The sequence below is a fragment of the Panthera onca genome, chromosome A1, assembly GCF_046562875.1.
Source record: "Panthera onca isolate mPanOnc1 chromosome A1, mPanOnc1 haplotype 2, whole genome shotgun sequence".
In the NCBI taxonomy this organism is placed as follows: Eukaryota; Metazoa; Chordata; class Mammalia; order Carnivora; family Felidae; genus Panthera; species Panthera onca.
In genome coordinates, this window is record NC_138339.1 from 26,009,679 (window position 1) to 26,027,718 (window position 18,040).

The 18,040-nt window shown below is 43.8% G+C and overlaps 1 protein-coding gene and 1 long non-coding RNA gene across 5 annotated transcripts in view; one reads left to right on the top strand and one right to left on the bottom strand.

Moving 5' to 3' along the window:
• The window catches only part of ZFR (zinc finger RNA binding protein), an 84,649-nt gene extending 80,242 nt beyond the window's left edge, over positions 1 to 4,407 (bottom strand). Inside the window, exons 1-2 of one of the 3 annotated variants that reach the window (XM_078444674.2) lie at positions 4,266 to 4,406; positions 3,868 to 3,967 (exon numbers count right to left, since the gene is read on the bottom strand). In XM_078444674.2, coding sequence (XP_078300800.2) covers positions 3,868 to 3,967; positions 4,266 to 4,302 — 137 coding nt within the window. In that variant the 5' untranslated portion in view covers positions 4,303 to 4,406. Of the gene's footprint in view, positions 1 to 3,867; positions 3,968 to 4,265 lie in introns of all 3 variants that reach the window. The other 2 variants (XM_078444680.2, XM_078444681.2) reach the window with 2 other exon arrangements.
• The window catches only part of LOC132680108 (uncharacterized), a 30,502-nt gene continuing 15,537 nt past the window's right edge, over positions 3,076 to 18,040 (top strand). The window contains exons 1-3 of one of the 2 annotated variants that reach the window (XR_013554709.2): positions 3,076 to 3,220; positions 3,301 to 3,425; positions 13,720 to 13,808. This is a non-coding gene — a long non-coding RNA (uncharacterized LOC132680108). The remainder of the gene's footprint in view (positions 3,221 to 3,300; positions 3,426 to 13,719; positions 13,809 to 18,040) is intronic. The other variant, XR_013554710.2, reaches the window with a different exon arrangement.

Genomic DNA, 18,040 nt, shown 5'->3' on the forward strand with positions numbered 1-18,040 from the left:
ACTATGAGAACTTCTCTATCACTGCCAATGAATGAATTAAAAAATTGATTTTGAGCCTATGTAACTATCAGAAAACTTTTTTTTCTATTGAGAACTATCTTGCCCCACATTCTTTGCTACACTAAGTCTTCATAACTGTTGAAATACTTTTTTCCAAGATTGCAAAATTAAATTTATCTGAAAGTCTTTCTTCTCAAACAAAAAAGGTTAGCTCTACTAAAGTAGGTTACCTACCCAACCAAGTCCCCCCCTTTCTGCCATGAAGCCATCCTATTTTTTCACCATACTTCTTATCTGCTTCATCCTGTGCCCCACAAATTAATACTACCAGAAACACATACATATAAACATATAAATTAATACTTAAAAGTATTTTGATTTCTTCATTTCTAAGGAGGAAAAAAGGCCAAAAAAATGAAAAGATTTTATCTGCAACAGTGGCTAATAGGCATAGGTTTATTTACTTGCCTTAAAAAAATACAAAAAGAAAAACAGTAGCTGATGGAACATGTAGCACAAGGACTGAGTGCTTATCATGAAAATATTTAATATGCATTATACAAATAAAAAACTTAGTTTATTTAGAAGTTAGCAGTGAGAAGTAGAATTTACAGCCTTACACAGACAGCTATAACCAAGAAAACTAAGAACTAGAATGAAATGTAGACTTAGGTTACTTTTTTACTTGTATTCAATGAGTTATTTGTATTTGATTCAACACATTATCCACAAGTAAATGCTTAAAATTTCCAAGTTTGCATCCTTTAAATTAAAATAAAAAACAAAAACTAACAACAAAAACTTGCAAAGTAAGCCCTTGGTCTTCCATGTCTACAAGTTACATTATAGTGATTTCTAGACAGGAAGAAAAATAAGCATCAGCACTGCATTTTTTGTATATGCTTTTATTATTAATGCTATTTATCTTCCTTGAGCTGCAGGATTAGCATTATTGGGCCTGATTTCTTTCCATAAAAGCAACCAATTTGCCATGTACTATATCTAAATACAAGGACAGAACATATTAACAATTAGTTTTGCTGGCATATGCATAAATAAGTATAGTTAAAAGACTAGTATTTCCTTATTAGACATATAGATAAAATTTAGTAATTTGGATGGTTGTTACAGTTTACTGAAACTTGAGATTCAAAGCCAATAGAAAAATTAGGTACAGAAATTCTGTACTACTTTTCTATACTGGGATAAAACACATACATACAATTATTTTATAAAAAAAATGATTAAGTGGGGCGCCTGGGTGGCTCAGTAGGGTTAGGCATCCAACCCTTGATTTCGGCTCAAGTCATGATCTCATAGATGGTGGGATAGAGCCCTACATCGGAACTCTGTGCTGACAGCGCAGAGCCTGCTTGGGATTCTCTCTCCCCTCTCTCCCTGCCCCTCCTTTCCCCCACCTCTCAAAATATAAATGAACTTAAAAAAAAAAAAAAAAAAAAAAAAGGTTAAGCATCTTTAAGTTAGCATTTCCTCTCCCATTTTTTTTTTAAACATTTTATTTATTTTTGGGAGACAGAGACAGAGTGTGAGTGGGGGAAGGGCAGAGAGAGAGGGGGAGACCCAGAATCTGAAGCAGGTTCCAGGCTCTGAGCTGTCAGCAGAGACCAATGCGGGGCTTGAACCCATGAACTGTGAGATCATTACTTGAGCCAAAGTGGGATGCTTCACAGACTGAGCCACCTAGGCGCCCCTCCTCCCCCATTTCTATCTGTAGGTCTGGACTAGAAAACAATGATTTCAAAACTGCCAAAGAACCCATTCTATTTTCAGCAAATAATCCCAAAACCTATCACTCTGCCCATAGTAACAACAAAAATACTGTGTGAAACAAGTAAAATTTCTAATGGTTAAATACAGCTTTGTCTAGAACACATAGTACTTGGTAGCACAGGATTTATGGCACAGATGCTGATTAGCTAGCTTGTTTTCCAGGAAAAGAAATGGTTTTTTTCCCCTCTCTCCATGAAAATTATTAGCTCTAAAAGATTTTGATCAAAGTAACTGATGCTTTGTTAGTAGCAAAGAATTTGTTAGTGTTTGAAAAGCCCCAAGATCTTGCCCCCAATATTTTCTGGAATGTCTCAAGATAAAACAGATTTGTAAAAACTGCCACATGCGTTTAAGAAATTCAACGATTACAGGGGCACCTGAGTGGCTCAGTCGGTTAAGTGTCCGACTTTGGTTCAAGTCATTATCTCAGGGCTTGTGAGTTCAAGTGCCGGGATTCCGGCTCTGCGCTGACAGCTCTGAGCCTGCAGCCTGCTTTGGATTCTGTCTCCATGTCCCTCTGCCCCTACCCACCTCCGGCATACTCTCTCAAATATAAACAAACATTAAAAAAAAAAAAAAAAAAAAGGAATTCAACAATTATAAAAATTTAATACCAATTTTTTAAATAAAATGTACATTTACACATTTTAACATCTCTTAAAACCAATGGGGTCTTAAGCACTGTATACTTTAATTGGCAACAACTTTCTCTGGTGATATATAAAATAAAGCATACATAAGCGGTATCTTAGAATTCCATGAAATATAGCAACCTTTTCAGAGTTACAGGCTTTTACTCAAGAAGACAGCCGAACATCTCATTTTACAGATGAGGAAAATGAAAGCCCAAACAAGTGATGCCCCCAACGACTAAAATCAAGAGGAAAAAAGACATGGAAGCCAGGTCTTCTGATTCCCAGTGATGCCCTTTGCATTACACAACCTAACACCTGAAGTTAAGGAGATAAAAAAATTCCCTGGGTTTAACCAAATAGTTAACACACATATCTAATATATCTCTTTCTATAAAAAGCTGGTCGCTTAGGAGCCCTGTAGGTTTATGGCCTGAATCTGAACACAATGTCTCAGACTGACTCAAAAGCAACAACGACCACAAAAAAAAAAAAAAAAAAATCTAGCGCGTTTTTCTCTTCTGATAAGATGTATAATGAACTACTGACACTTCAGAAATTAGAGCTTCCCTTAAGGTACAGATTTCATTGGATGCATCACAATGTCAGTACAATCTCACTCGAACCCCCCCCCCCCAACCCGCCCCCATACTCGAGGAAAAAGACCCGCCAAGGGGAATTATTACCACCTCCCACCCCCCGGCCTAAACTCAATAGCTAGAATAAGGCCATGGATTCATTTACCAGTACTAGAAACTTCGCACATCTTTACCAGTCTACCAACTACAAATTCACAGGTGGTTGGTATGTTTACATCTCTCCCTAGAGGAAAAACTAAAGGAACCCAATGTAGTTGACACCCGCGGTTTGTTTGCAGGTTTCGAGAGGAGGGACAGGAGGAGCCGAAGGAGAAGGTACCCGAGAAAATGACACGTTATCTGGCTCAAGGGGCCTCGGCACTGGGCGAAGACTGGCGCACGGGAGGCGTCGCGGAACAGGCCGGTGGGCAGTGCGACTCGGCGCTCCCCTGCGCCCACCCGCTCCATTCCCCAAGTGGAAGGGGGTTCAGAGCGGGGAACTGGACAGGCGGGGCGGAGACTGGGGGGGAGATCCGAGCCCCGGCCTCGCTTCCCTCCCTCAGCCGGCCGGGCGGGGGTGGCGGCTGGGCTCCGAGGCCGCGGGAGGCCATTTTAGCTGCGGGGCCGCCGAAAGCCCCGGCGGCCCTCCACGTCCCAACACCTCGGCGGTCTCTCGCTCCCGCCCCCACCGGGGGGGGCCCCTCCCCGTCGCGGGCCAGCGGGGCGGGAGAGGCCGCCGGGCCGGGCCCGTCTCGGGCCGGGACTCGGGGGCGCCGGGCGGGGGCCGGCGCGGGGGCGTTGTGTCGGCGGGATGTGGGCGGAAGAGCGAGCAGGGGGAAAGAAGGGAGAGGGCGGGGAGCCGTTACCTATACTGGGCCGCAGCCGCCGCCGCCGCCGCCCCGCTGTGGGTGAATCCAAAGTAGTTGCCGGTCGCCATTTTGGCATCTTCCCCCAGCCGGCTGGGCACTGCGGCGGGCACGGAGAGTCGGGTCCCATGGCGGGAGGAGAGGCGCAGAGGGGCAGAGACGCCGAGGGAGGAAAAGGGAGAGAGAGAGGCGCTGTGAGAAGCCGCCCTCGCCGGGCCGGGGCCAGGGCCGCGGCCGCGCCGCCTCCCCCTCCCGCCTCGCACTCCCTCACTCACTCGCACGCCCCGGTGGCGGCCGCCGCCTCCTCCCTGGAGCCAGCCCCAACCCCCGCGCCTCCCCGCGGCCCCGGGCCGGGGAAGGGGCCGGGCAGGGACCTCGGCGGGGCACATTATACTCACCATAGGTGAAAGAAACTACAGGGCATATGGGAATCATGGGCTCGGGCTGCTGCTGCTGAACTCTGAACTCTCACCCACTGCCTCCCTCCTCTGCCCCGCTCCTCCTCAGCGGAGAACAGACCGCCGCCTCCCGCCGCACTGCGCAGGCGCCCCCGCGCTCGGCACCCTGGGAGGTGTAGTCCCGGTCGCCTTAGCGGCTCTGGCGGGCGCGTGCCAGGGCCTTGGCCGAGGCGGGCGGGGGAAGCTGACGGGCGAAGGCGGGCCTGGTCTCCGCCAAAGTGATGGTGACTGCGAAACGCAACAGGGGCGATAGAGGAGCGTGCGAGCAGCGCCTCGCCCCAAGGGGGGGGGGGGGGGGAATCAGGGAGAGATTGGAAAGAGTGACGCCTGTTAGTCTTCTCTTACTTTTCACTCTCACTTTTGCGTGTATGCAGTATTCTTTACCTTTCAGTCCTTCTCGCTTTTGCACTTTTAATTAGAATTTGAGCTGGACTAATTTGGATGCTTCCTTAATTCTCTCATTCCTGCTTCTGATTCCTAGCTTCCTAGGGGAGGAAATGCCTGGGGAGGAGAGAAAAATTGCTGTTGCGTTGAGCTGTAAGCACACCCCCAAACACCCCTTCGGAACACCGTCTCCGCCCATCTACACCCACATCTTGAGTCCTTCAACTTATGTTGAGCCCCGCCCCCACCTCAAAGTGTCAGGCTAGGTCCTGGAGATGTATCAGTGAGGAAAGTGAAGACCCTTTCGCACATAGAATTTACCTTCTGGGGAGGGAGGTGGAGAGTGTCAGACAATCGCAAATCGTGTGGTGGATGGTGATTGCGGCTTTAAGAATAAAGTCGGATAAAAAGGAGGGAGGTGTTATTTTATGTAGGGTGTGGATAGAGCGACCACTTGGGTAGAGCCTTGAAGGAAATGAGGGAAGAGCCCGGTAAATACCTGAAGGACAGCAAATGGAGGGTCCTAAAGCCAAGTGCGCAAGAGCAGCAAGGAAGTTAGTCCGACTGGAGTTGAGTGATAAGGATACAGGATCTTCTGAAAGGTCCTTGGTAGGGATGCCAGGTCTTTCATGGTAAGGACAGAATACTCTCTCCCGTGCAAGCATCTCTTTCTTCCTCTGCTTTCTCACTGTTTTCTCTTTGCTTTCCCAGTTCATTTCCAACCATTCTCTTTCCTCTTACAGTCCCTCCTTCTTGCCTCCCATTAATGCATAAGTGCTCCATTTCACCTCTTGCTCATCTTCTCCATGCCCGTGCCCCAGACCCTTTGCTACTGGCCTCTCTTCAATGTTTATTATTTATTAAAATCATTTATTAAAAAAATAACGATTTTTTAAAGTTAAAAAAAATTTTTTTTAACATTTATTTATTATTGAGAGACAGAGAGACACTGAGGACGAGCAAGGAAGGGGCAGAGAGAGGGGGAGACACAGAATGTGAAGCAGGCTCCAGGCTCTGAGCTGTCAGCACAAGGCCCGATACGGGGCTCAAACTCACAAACTGGGATCATGACCTGAGCCGAAGTCGTTCACTCAACCAACCGAGCCACCCAAGTGCCTCCCATTTTTAAAAGTTTATTTAAGTCATCTCTACAGCCCAATGAGGGGCTCAATCTCACAACCTAGAGATCAAAAGTCACATGCTCCTCCATCTGAGCCAGGCAGGTGCCCCTCCTCAGTGTTTAATATGAGCACTAAAAAGAAATGCAGGGGTGCCTGGGTGGCTCAGTCAGTTGAGTGTCGACTCGATTTCAGCTCAGGTCACAATAAGGGGATCAAGCCCCAAATCCAGCTCCACAGTGGGCGTGAAGCCTGCTTGGGATTTTCTTTCTCCCTCTCCCTCTGCCCCTTACTTGCTTGTGCTTTCTGTCTCTCTCTCTGTCTCTCTCAAATAATAATAATAATAATAATAATAATAATAAACAATAATTTTTTGAAAAGAGAAATGCAAAGGGTGAATCAGAACTCATCATGAAGTTTAGGGCTTTATCCCACCTTCCTATGCCAGAGCAGAAACAATACCTCAGTTCCTATTTGTGCCAACCTGGCTCCCCCACACCACCTACAAAGGTGCAAGTTCTAAGAACCTGTCTGATTTATCCTATTACTCATTTCAAAAAAGAGAAAATGTAGAACATTGGGGGTAAAAAATCAATGTCATTGTTTTTTTTTTTTAATTTTTTTTAACGTTTATTTATTTTTGAGACAGAGAGAGACTGAGCATGAACGGGGGAGGGTCAGAGAGAGGGAGACACAGAATCTGAAACAGGCTCCAGGCTCTGAGCTGTCAGCACAGAGCCCGACGTGGGGCTTGAACTCACGGACCGAGAGATCATGACCTGAGCCAAAGTCGGCCGCTTAACCGACTGAGCCACCCAGGCGCCCCAATGTCATTGTTTTTGACAATACTGGTGTTTCCCTAGGCAGAAGTTCTTTGCAGTCCAAGTGTGTTGCTAGGAAAAAAATATCTCCTACACATAGGGTATTAGAACTGCATTTTCAACGTAATTTGTCTTGAACTTCATGGAGCAATAAAGCTTTTAAGGCACTATCACTGCTTTGATAAACTTGCACTATTAGTTCCTAGGCTACTTGAATAAAACTGGAGGAGAAAAGACAGGTGTTAATCACCTAAGATTATTTTTAGGCCAATTTTATGCTTGGCAGGCCTTTAGGGGATGGAAGAGGGCTGCTGGCACACCCCAATGAGCAAGCAAGTAACTAGAAAGAGGAAGGCGTGCCTCTTGTCTTTGGTAACTGTTCCTAGAGTTCAGAGTAGGTGTGGCAGTAGTGAAAATTATTTACCACAGTGTACTCCTTAAAGAGGGAATCTGTAGGAAGGGCTCCACCAACTAGCATGGATTTATTTAAGGAAGGAATTTTGGGGGAGGCGCCTGGGCAGCTCAGTTGGTTAAGCATCCGACTTCGGCTCAGGTCATCTCAGGATTTGTGAGTTCAGGCCTCACATTGGGGTCTTTGCTAACAGCGCAAAACCTGCTTAGAATTCTCTTTCTCTTTCTGCCCCTCCCCTGCTCCTGCTCCCCCCCCCCCCCGACCCCGCCCTGCCTTTCAGAATAAATAAATAAGCCTTTAAAAAAAATAAAAAAGGAAGGGGTTTTGGGATGTTTGGGATGGACTTGGAATCAAGAAGCAATGGGTCCTGGGGCACCTGGGTGGCTCAGTTGGTTAAGCATCCGACTTCAGCTCAGGTCATGATCTCATGGTTTGTGAGTTTGAGCACCACATCAGGCTCTGTGCTGACAGCTCAGAGCCTGGAGCCTGCTGCAGATTCTGTGTTTCCCTCTCTCTCTGCCCCTACCCTGCTCACGCTCTGTCTCTCTCTCTCCAAACTGAATAAACGGTAAAAAAAAAAAAAAAAAAAAAAAAAAAAAAAAGCAGCAATGGGTCCTTTTCCTGGGCTTTAAGTAGTGGAATGACCTGAACACATTATTGAACCTTTCTGAACCTCTGTGACAGGAATAATACTAATGTCTCCCAGGACTGTGGTGGGGGTTAAATAAGGTAGCATTTCTATAGAACAACTCCAAACACAGGGTATTTATGTAAAAAGAAGTAGGCTGGATGATTGTGAATCTTTTTAAAATCTTCCTTCCAAAAAGTGAATGCACTGCCCAAGTCACTCACCTAAAACCAAAAAGTAGGTGGCTCTGCCTTAGAGGGTTTATGTCCCAGAGTGTACCCAGTCCAGCCAACAGAGCAATATGCAGTCCTCTGGGCCAGGTGGGAGACTTGACAGGAGGAAGTCACTTATAACATCTGTCATGCTTCATGTCCAGAAATGCTTGGCATTGGAATACAAAAAATTACACTTACCAGTCATTCTCCACACTTTCACTCCAGTGACGTGTTCAAAATGCAAATCTGATCAAACACTTCTGCGCTTCCCCTCACTCTTAGGACAAAGCAAAACTTTCACTTGGCTTACCCTGTGCAGTCAGGCCTACCAGCCAATTTCAGCTTCTTCCTCCTTCTCTTCATTCCAGCTACCTTGGCCTCCCATCTACCATGCTATTACCACAGGGCTTTGCATGTTCTATCTGACTAGAATGTTCTTCCTTCCTCTCCTTACCTAGTTAATCCTCATGCTTCAAAATCTCCACTCAGTCAATCCCTCCTCAGCCTTCCCTGCCCCCTCCCCCCCATCAGACTCTTATCATGCTCTCAGAGCACCAGGCATCTCTCCTTAAGGTGCCTTTGTGACAGCTGCAATCTTACACTTACTGCGTGATTGTTTGACTGACATTATGTCTCCCATCAAACTACAGCTTGATGAAGGCAGGGCGCCAATATTGGGTGCCTGGTGATGGGCACTCAGTAAGTCCTTATTTAATAAATGAACCAGGCAGTGAACAGCTTAATCTTTGATGATTCAGAAGACAGTTTCAGGAAACTGTAATGCCTCGGGGTCATCATTAAGAACCTCAATTAACATCTGAGGGCAAATGAGGAAACATTAATTGGCAGACCGATTAACCACAAGGTGGAGCTAGCCTGAAAAGGCCTGCCCCTAATCTCACCCCAAATATTTGTAGTCACCTTTAGTCACACCTTTGAGTCAGGCCCGGTTTCCTGAAAGGTCTTGTTAAAATACAAATGTGTTAGGGACATCTGGATGGCTCAGTCAGTTAAGCGTCTGACTTCGGCTCAGGTCATGATCTCACAGTTTGTGAGTTCCAACCTTGCATCGGGCTCTGTGCTGACAGCTCAGAGCCTGGAGCTGGCTTCGGATTCTATATCTCCCTCCCCCCATCATACCCAGTCTCTCTCTCTCTCTCTCTCTCACTCTCACTCTCTCTCAAAAATAAACATTAAAATACAAATGTGTCAGCCAGAGAGGATGACATATGAGCTACTCTATAAACCAATAGAGTATGGCATGGTGAATGAGGGCTTGGTCTGAAGCTGGACCCATATGGCTTCAAATCTCAGCTGTCACTAACTGTTGTGTGACTTCAACCACAATCTCTCTGTGCTTCATTTTTCTCCTAAGTAAAAAGAGGTTATAAAAGTAGTGTCTACAGCAGGGTTTTGTTGGCAGGGCTTTAACAACTTCCCAGAGGTAAAGGTCCTAGATCAATGCTGGGTTCTTTGCAAGTGCTATGAGTATTGGCTGGTCCTTCTAACTACCACCCATTCTTTTTTTTTTTTTTTTTTTTTAAGTTTATTTATTTTGTGAGAGGGAGAGAGAGAGAATCCCAAGCAGGATTCTGTCAGTGGGGCACAAACTCACAAACCTTGAGATCATGACCTGAGCTGAAATCAGAAGTCCAATGCTTAACCGACTGAGCCACCCAGGTGCCACTAGCCACCACCCACCCAGTTTTATCACAATCAGAGATAAAGCCAAAGGATGAGGTCATTCTTTTTGTAGTGGAAGGGGGAAGATGGAGTCCACAAGGGCATAGAATGGGCGGGACCTGGATAGGGAAAGGGGCATAGAGGGTCATAGGGAGGAATGCACGGAGAGGCAAGGGACAAACTTGCTGTTGCATCGTTGTTTCCTTGAGAACCCAGAGAAGGAGCAAGAAGGCCAGGAAGCTCACTTGGAACCTGTGATGCTTTCTCAAGATAACTACAGTCATTGCATTTGGGGTTAATAAAGAAAGAATGGGAAATGAAGCTCTAGCTCTGGGCGTGACTCGAACAGGCTGAGGCTCCAGGCATTCTGGGACCTTCCCAACACAGACAGGTGGTGGTGGGACAGGAGAGAATGTGGAGAGCAACAGAGTCAGTCTGGGGAGCTGACCCAACTATCAGACTGGCTCTTAAGGGCCAAGTGGGGTAGGACAGTGTTGATTCAAAGGGAAAGCTCTGATTTAAAAAAAACAAAAAATTGTTTTAATGTTTGTTTTTCAGAGAGACAGTGAGAGACAGAGAGAGAGAGAGACAGAGAGAGAGGCAGAGAGAGAAGGAGACACAGAATCCAAAGCAGGCTTCAGGCTCTGAGCTGTCAGCACAGAGCCCGACATGGGGCTCGAACTCACGAACCGCGAAATCATGACCTGAGCCGAAGTCAACCGACTGAGTCACCCAGGCACCCCGAGAAAGCTCTGATTTTAATCAAGAAAACCGTAACTGAGAGATGCACTCCAGGTGGTGGATATGACAGTGACACATCAGGAAGTGTTCCCCTCTAAATTCTTCCATATTCTCTCCTCCTCTCCCTCCTATCTCCTTCTCTTCCTTCCCCTCTAGTCTCTTTCCTTCCCTCTGAGGAATAACTGTGTGGTCTAGGAGATGTCAGACACTAGGGTAATCCACAGAGATGGAATGCATCCTTGATAAACACAGTGACACCTACTGGTGCAAAAGGGGGTTTAGTGCAATGATGATGTATTCAATCTCAGTAAGAGAGTTTATGATACAGTGGTTTCTTCTAGGGCTAAATTTTGTGGGTTCAAATCCTACCTGCACCACATACTAGTTGTGTAGACCTAGGACAAGTTATATAACCTCGCTGAGCCTCAGTTTCTTCAGTTCGGGTGGTTGTTGTGGACATTAAAGGAAATACACATAAAGTTCTTGGAACATTGCTTGGCACATAGCAAGTTCTCAATACGATCCCTCAATACAAACCACAAAGACTGAATAGATATTAGCAATGTCTTTGGGAATAAAGGATCTCTTGGCATAGGTAATCTCTAATCTCTTTCACCCTGTTATACTATTTTTTTAATTAAAATTTTTTAAAAATTAATTTATTAATGTATTCTGAGAGAGAGAAAGCATGGGGAAGAGGGGCAGAGACAGAGAGAGAAAGGGAGAGAGGATCCCAAGCAGGCTCTGTGCTTGAGCCTGATGTGGGGCTCGATCCCACAAACTCTGAGATTATGACCTGAGCCAAAACCAAGAGTCTGATGCCCAACTGACTGAGCCACCCAGGCACCCCTCAACTAAATTTTTAAATTAAAATATAATTCACCTACCATAAGACTCATGCTTTCAAAGTGTTCAATTCAGTGGTTTTTAGTATGTACATAAAATTGTGCAACTCTCACTGCTGTATAATTTCAGGACATTTTCCATGACTGCATTAATAAGTCCTGAACCCATTAGCAGTCATTCACTATGTCCTATTCCTCCGAGGTCCTGGCAACCACTAACCTACTTTCTGTCTTTATGGATCTGTCTGCACTAGACATTTAATGTAAATGCAATCATACAGGGGCACCTGGGTAGTTCAGTCGGTTAAGTGGCCAACTTCCACTCAGGTCATAATCTCATGGTTCATGGGTTTGAGACCCATGTTGATCGCTGTCTGAGCTGTCAGCACAGAACCCAGAATCTGCTTCAGATTCTGTGTCTCCCTTGCTCTCTGCCCCTCCCCCACTCATTCTTTGTCTATCTGTCTCTCTCTCTCTCAAAAAATGAATGAACATTAAAAACATTAAATGCAATCATACAATATGTAGCTTTTTGTATCTGGCTTCTTTCACTTAGTCTAATGTTTTCAAGTTTCTTTTATGTTGTAGCATGTTTTGGTACTTCATTCCTTTTTATGATTGAATAATATTCTACCATTTGAATATATCTCATCTTGTTTATCATTCATAAATTGATGGACATTTCGGTTGTTTCCACTATTTGGCTATTAAGAATAATGGTACTAAAAATCTCTTTGACCTTGGCCGCAGCAACTTCTTTTTTTTTTTTTTTTTTTCAGAGGTTTTTTTTTTTTTTTTTTTTTTAATTTTTTTTCAACGTTTTTTATTTATTTTTGGGACAGAGAGAGACAGAGCATGAACGGGGGAGGGGCAGAGAGAGAGGGAGACACAGAATCGGAAACAGGCTCCAGGCTCCGAGCCATCAGCCCAGAGCCTGACGCGGGGCTCGAACTCACAGACCGCGAGATCGTGACCTGGCTGAAGTCGGACGCTTAACCGACTGCGCCACCCAGGCGCCCCGGCCGCAGCAACTTCTTACTCAACACATCTCAGGAGGCAAGGGAAACAAAGGCAAAAATGAACTATTGGGACCTCATCAAAATAAAAAGCTTCTGCGCAGCAAAGGAAACAAACAGCAAAACTAAAAGGCAACCAATGGAGTGGGAGAGGATATCTGCAAATGACATATCAGATAAAAGATTAGTATCCAAAATCTATAAAGAACTTTTCAAACTCAACACCCAGAAAACAAATAATCCAGTGAAGAAATGGGCAAAAGACATGAATAGACACTTCTCCAAAGAAGACATCCAGATGGCCAACTAACACATGAAAAAATGCTCAACATCACTCACCATCAGGGAAATACAAATCAAACCACAATGAGATACCACCTCACACCTGTCAGAATGGCTAACATTAACAACTCAGGCAACAACTGATGTTGGCTAGGATGCAGAGAAAGAGGATCTCTTTTGCATTGCTGGTGGGATTGCAAGCTGGTGCAGCCACTCTGGAAAACAGTATGGAGGTTCCTCAAAAAACTAAAAACAGAACTACCCTACGACCCAGCAATTGCACTACTAGGTATTTATCCAAGGGATACAGGTATGCTGTTTCGAAGGGGCACATGCACCCCAATGTTTATAGCAGCACTATCTACAATAGCCAAAGTATGGAAAGAGTCCAAATGTCCATCGATGGATGAATGGATACAGAAGATGTGGTATATATAAACGATGGAGTATTACTCGGCAATCAGAAAGAATGAAATCTTGCCATTTGCAACTATATGGATGGAACTGGAGGGTATTATGCTAAGTGAAATTAGTCAGTCAGAAAGACAAATATCATTTGACTTCACTTATATGAGGACTTTAAGAGACAAAACAGATGAACATAAGGGAAGGGAAGCAAAAATAAAAACAGGAAAGGAGACAAAACATAAGAGACTCTTAAATATGGAAAACAAACAGAGGGTTGCTGGAGGGGTTGTGGGAGGGGGGATGGGATAAATGGGTAAGGGGCATTAAGGAATCTACTCCTGAAATCATTGTTGCACTATAAGCTAACTAACTTGGATGTAAATTTTAAAAATTTACCATTTTTTAAGAAAACTCAGAAACTATGAAAAAATATTAAAGAAAATAATGCTGCTATGAACATTTGTGGTGGCTAATTTTATGTGATGAGTTGACTGAGCTGAAGAATGCCTAGATAGCTGGTAAAACATTATTTCTGAGTGTGTCTGTGAGGGTGTCTTTGGAAGAGATTAGCACATGAATCAGTAGGCTGAGTAAAGATGCCCTCACCTGTATGAGTGGGCATCATCCAATCTGCCAAGGCCCAGAATACATCAAAAAAGGCAGAGATCTGGAGAATTTGCTCTCTCTGCCTGAGCTGAGACATTCATCTTCTCTTGTCCTCCAACTTGGAGTTTCCGGTTCTTGGGCCTTTCAAATCCAACAGGGACTTAACACAAATGACATATCAGATAAAAGATTAGTATCAAAAATATATAGAGAACATATTGGTTCTCATTCTGAGGCCTTTCAACTTGGACTTTCATCACCAGCTTTCCGGGTTCTCTAGCCTGCAGATAGCTGATCAAGGGACTTCGTGGCCTCCATAACAGTGTGAGTCAATTCTTATAACAGATATCCTTTTATATATATCACTATATATCCTATTGGTTCTGTTTTTCTGGAAAGCCCTGACTAATACAAAATTTTGCATCGACATGTTTTCATTTCTCCTGAGTGGAATTGCTGGTATAAACTTTAAAAAAACTTTCCAAATATCTCAAATTCTCTTCCTCTGCATAGTCACTGCCCTAGTTTGTCTCTTGCTAAGGCTACTTCAACAGCCTACCAATTGGTCTTTCTAAGGATCCCCATTCTCTACATAATTATCAAAGGACCTAAGTTTGAAAAACTAGTAGTAATAATAGAAAAAACAGCTATGTACATTACAATAATTCATTCAAATATGAGGTAGAGACTATTATGTTTATCCCATTTAGAGATGATGAAGCTGAGTTCGCAAAGCTAGTAAGTGGCAGAGAAGGATTTAAATCTAACACCAACCTGACTCCAGAATGCCTAATTTCTATGACATACCACCTTCCTGAAACACCTCTGACCAGCATGTAACTACCCTGCTGAAAACCTTATGAAGATTCCTGTTGCCTAAAGTAAAAATCCTGGCTAGTTATTGTACCTGGCTATATCTCATTTATAAACTCCTAGAGCATTTATGTTGTCAACTGTCCAATTATTCTATTCTGAAGCATCCCATACTTTACATTTCCTAACATACATTAGATTTGTTATTTCTTGTTCAATGTCTTTCTTTCCCCCAGAAAAGGATGTAGTAAGCTTCACTGAGTCAGGAGCTATGTTTTATCCACTTTAAAATTCCCAGTGCCTAGGAAAATGGCAAGAACATGGTAGACACATCCCACATATTTGTGGAGTGAATGAGAGTAGTTCTGTGTTCTTCATCTCTTGAGGGCAATGGTTTTACGATGTATTTTTGGTATCTCCCTCTACCCTCCTCCAGCTACCACCTGGCACAATCCTAAGCACACAAGAAAATTCCAACCTGTTTTAGTCCTCCAGGTTCCTTGACACGTGAACATGGGTTATCTGTTGCCAAGTCTCAACACTCAACGCCTGTGTTGTAAGGGTTTCTTTGTGTCAGTAACACATTTTGAGGTATCTGAAGAACATGCAGAACTCAAGGCAGCCACAAAGAATAGCTATTTAGGGGCTTGGAGAAGAGTCTAAGCCATGCTGTGATCATTTAGAGATTGTTATCAAATTAATGAGAGATGCTGAAGGGTGTATTGTGACAGAAACTAAATTTTAATTTTTTTTTTAAATTTTATTTATTTATTCTGAGAGAGAAGTGTGCGTGTGCACAAGCAGGGGAGAGGCAGAGAGAGAAGGGGGGGTGTAGAGAGAGAGGCAGAAAGAGAGAGAGATAATCCCAAGTAGGCTCCATTAGAGTCTGATGTGGGTCTTGAACCCATGAACCATGAAATTATAAACTGAGCTGAAATCAAGAGCCAAATGCTTAACCAACTGAGCCACCCAGGCTCTCCTAATTTTGTTTAATTTAAATACCCATATATGGCTAGTGGCTACCATATTGGATAGTACAGTACTAGAATCAGATGACCTAGGTTCAAATCCTGGCTCCACTACTTACTGACTATATGATTGACTGATTTACTCAACCTCCTTGTGCCCTGCTCTCCTCATCTATAAAATGGGGACAATAATAACAGTACTAATGTCATAAATTTGGTCTGAGGATTAAGTAACTAAGTATATACTTTAAGCTAGCACTGGGGTGGCTAGGGAAAGAGGCTGACTGACATCCAAAAATGGGTCATCTGGTCCACCTGATTAATTGAGTGCCTTCTCTGCTGGGAATACCCTCTCATGGGCATTAACATGGTGTATTAGTTTCCTATTGCTGCTATAACAAATTACCACAAACTTCTTGACCTGAAACTACACATTTTATCTTACAATTCTTTAGTTCAGAAATCTCACTGGGCTAAAGTGAAAGTGTCAATAGGGCTGCATGCCCTTAGAAGGCTCTAGAGGAGAATCCATTCCCTTGCCTTTTCCAGCTTCTAGAGGTTACCTGTATTACTTGGCTCATGACCCCTTCCTCATGTTCAAAGCCAGCAGCAGGGCATCTTCAAATCTCCCTCTGACTTGGACATGCCTGTATTCCTCTCACAAGGACCCTTGCGGTTATATTAGGTCCACCCGGGAAATCCAGGATAATCTCATCTCAAAATCCTTAACATAATAGTATTTGTAAATTCCTTTGGCCATGTAAGGGAAAATGGATATGGGGACCATGATTCTGCCTACCACACATGGGATATGGACATTTCACATTCAGTGACCATTCTGAAAGGTCCATCCATGTAACCTCTCCCCTGGATTATCTTGTCACCATTTCCTTGGCCTGTTCTTTCTGAAGTCTCTGATCAGCTGGCCAACCTACTAGCCAGTGCTCGTTAATAAATACAGGTCCATGCTCAGTCTATCTTTATTTACACACGAAGTAGACAATAAGGTGGACACTCTAAATCTTGCCCTCTGGGAAGATTTTCCTTTATCATTATATGTCAGGGCCACCCTGAGTCGGGCAGTAGGACAATCATCCAATTCCAGCTGGAACCAATATGGCATACAGATTGATCAATGATTCTTCCAAATTTGCCTCTTTCATTAACTGATCACAGGGAATTCCCCGAGAAGCTACAGGGATGCCTGGAGGAAGAGAGTGCAAAGTAATAGGAGCAGGTAACAGGGGATTCTGGACACTGGTTGTGATAGTGTGTTTGTGCCTTCTGGATTGCTCCAGCCCGGTTATATATATATATATATATATATATATATATATATGTATATATACACATATATATGTATATATATACACATATATATACATGTATATACATATACGTGTATATGTATACGTATATATATGTGTATATATACACACGCATATATATGTGTGTGTGTGTGTGTGTGTGTGTATACACATATATATGTACCACTTCTATTTTGGAATGCTGCTGTGTACATGTTAAAGTTTGGTAGATAAGATAATAACTCAGTTTGGGGCACCTAGGTGGCTCAGTCGGTTAAGCAACCGACTACGGTTCAGATCATGGTCTCATTGTGAGTCTGAGTCCCGCATCGGGCTCTGTGCTGACAGTGCAGACCCTGATTGAGATTCTCACTCTTCCCCTCTTCCCCTGTCCCTCCTCCCCCTCTCAAAATAAATAAATAAACTTTAAAAAAAAAGATAATACCCAGTTCATGTTGAACAGTTCTCATAGGCACCTGGTGTCTCACAGTCCGGTCCCTCCTAGGGCCCAGAAGCCTCTCCAGGCTAGAAGTAAATTTTTAGTAAACTTCAATTATTTCACTGTTCTAATCTGCTATAGATTATAAGAGCGGCAAAGAAAAAAAAACTCTGCCAATAATAATTGTAATACAACATTGATTGTAATTGTTATATATGCGTTCCAAATTCAGAGATATTAAAATGTGAAAAAAAAACAACAACCCACAAACCATGCACCTTACAGTCAGTAAAATAAGATACCACCCAATCCATTCTTCCATTGTATACACAAGGAAATGGGTCTAGAGAGGTAAGTGACTTGCGCAAGATCACAACTCCTTTGCCACAGTGGCACATCCAGACACACCTGACTTCTACTCCAAAGCCAGTTTCATTTCAACTTAGAGATTTATTATTAATGATTTAAATGAAAAATAGCAACCCCAACTTTGCAAAATAAACTTATATTAAGTGTCCTTATTCTCCCTTATGTCAGAAATACCAGGAAAAGTAGAGGCTGGATCTCTCAGGACTGTGCCTCTTACACTCTGCCCTTTGTGTCTATCCTTGCATAATCACAGGCTGCTTCTAGAGGGACTTTGGGGAAGGGGCCTGGAAGGCCAGAATTTCTAAGAAGCAAAAGAGACTATTTGCCTTTTTGTGGTGGTTGGAAAAAAAAAAAAGTTTTCCTTGTATAATGAATGACTTTTTAATTAAAAATCTAGTTCTAAGTTCATCTGCATCCATCTTGGAAGTACAGTCATTTGTACTCTGGCTCCCCCACTCCAACGTACCTTGCTTGGGTCTGCTTCGTAGCTGTCACACTGCTCCTTCCTCTCCCGTTCCTCTGCCCACTCCACACTCCACCTGTGCGGTCAGCCCTGCCTTACTGCTGCAGCCCAGCTATGCTGGGGGCCAGGAGCATCTGAAAGGCCCCTTCTCTGCTGGGAAGGCCTTGGAGTTGTTATCTTCCCGCTGAGACACAGTG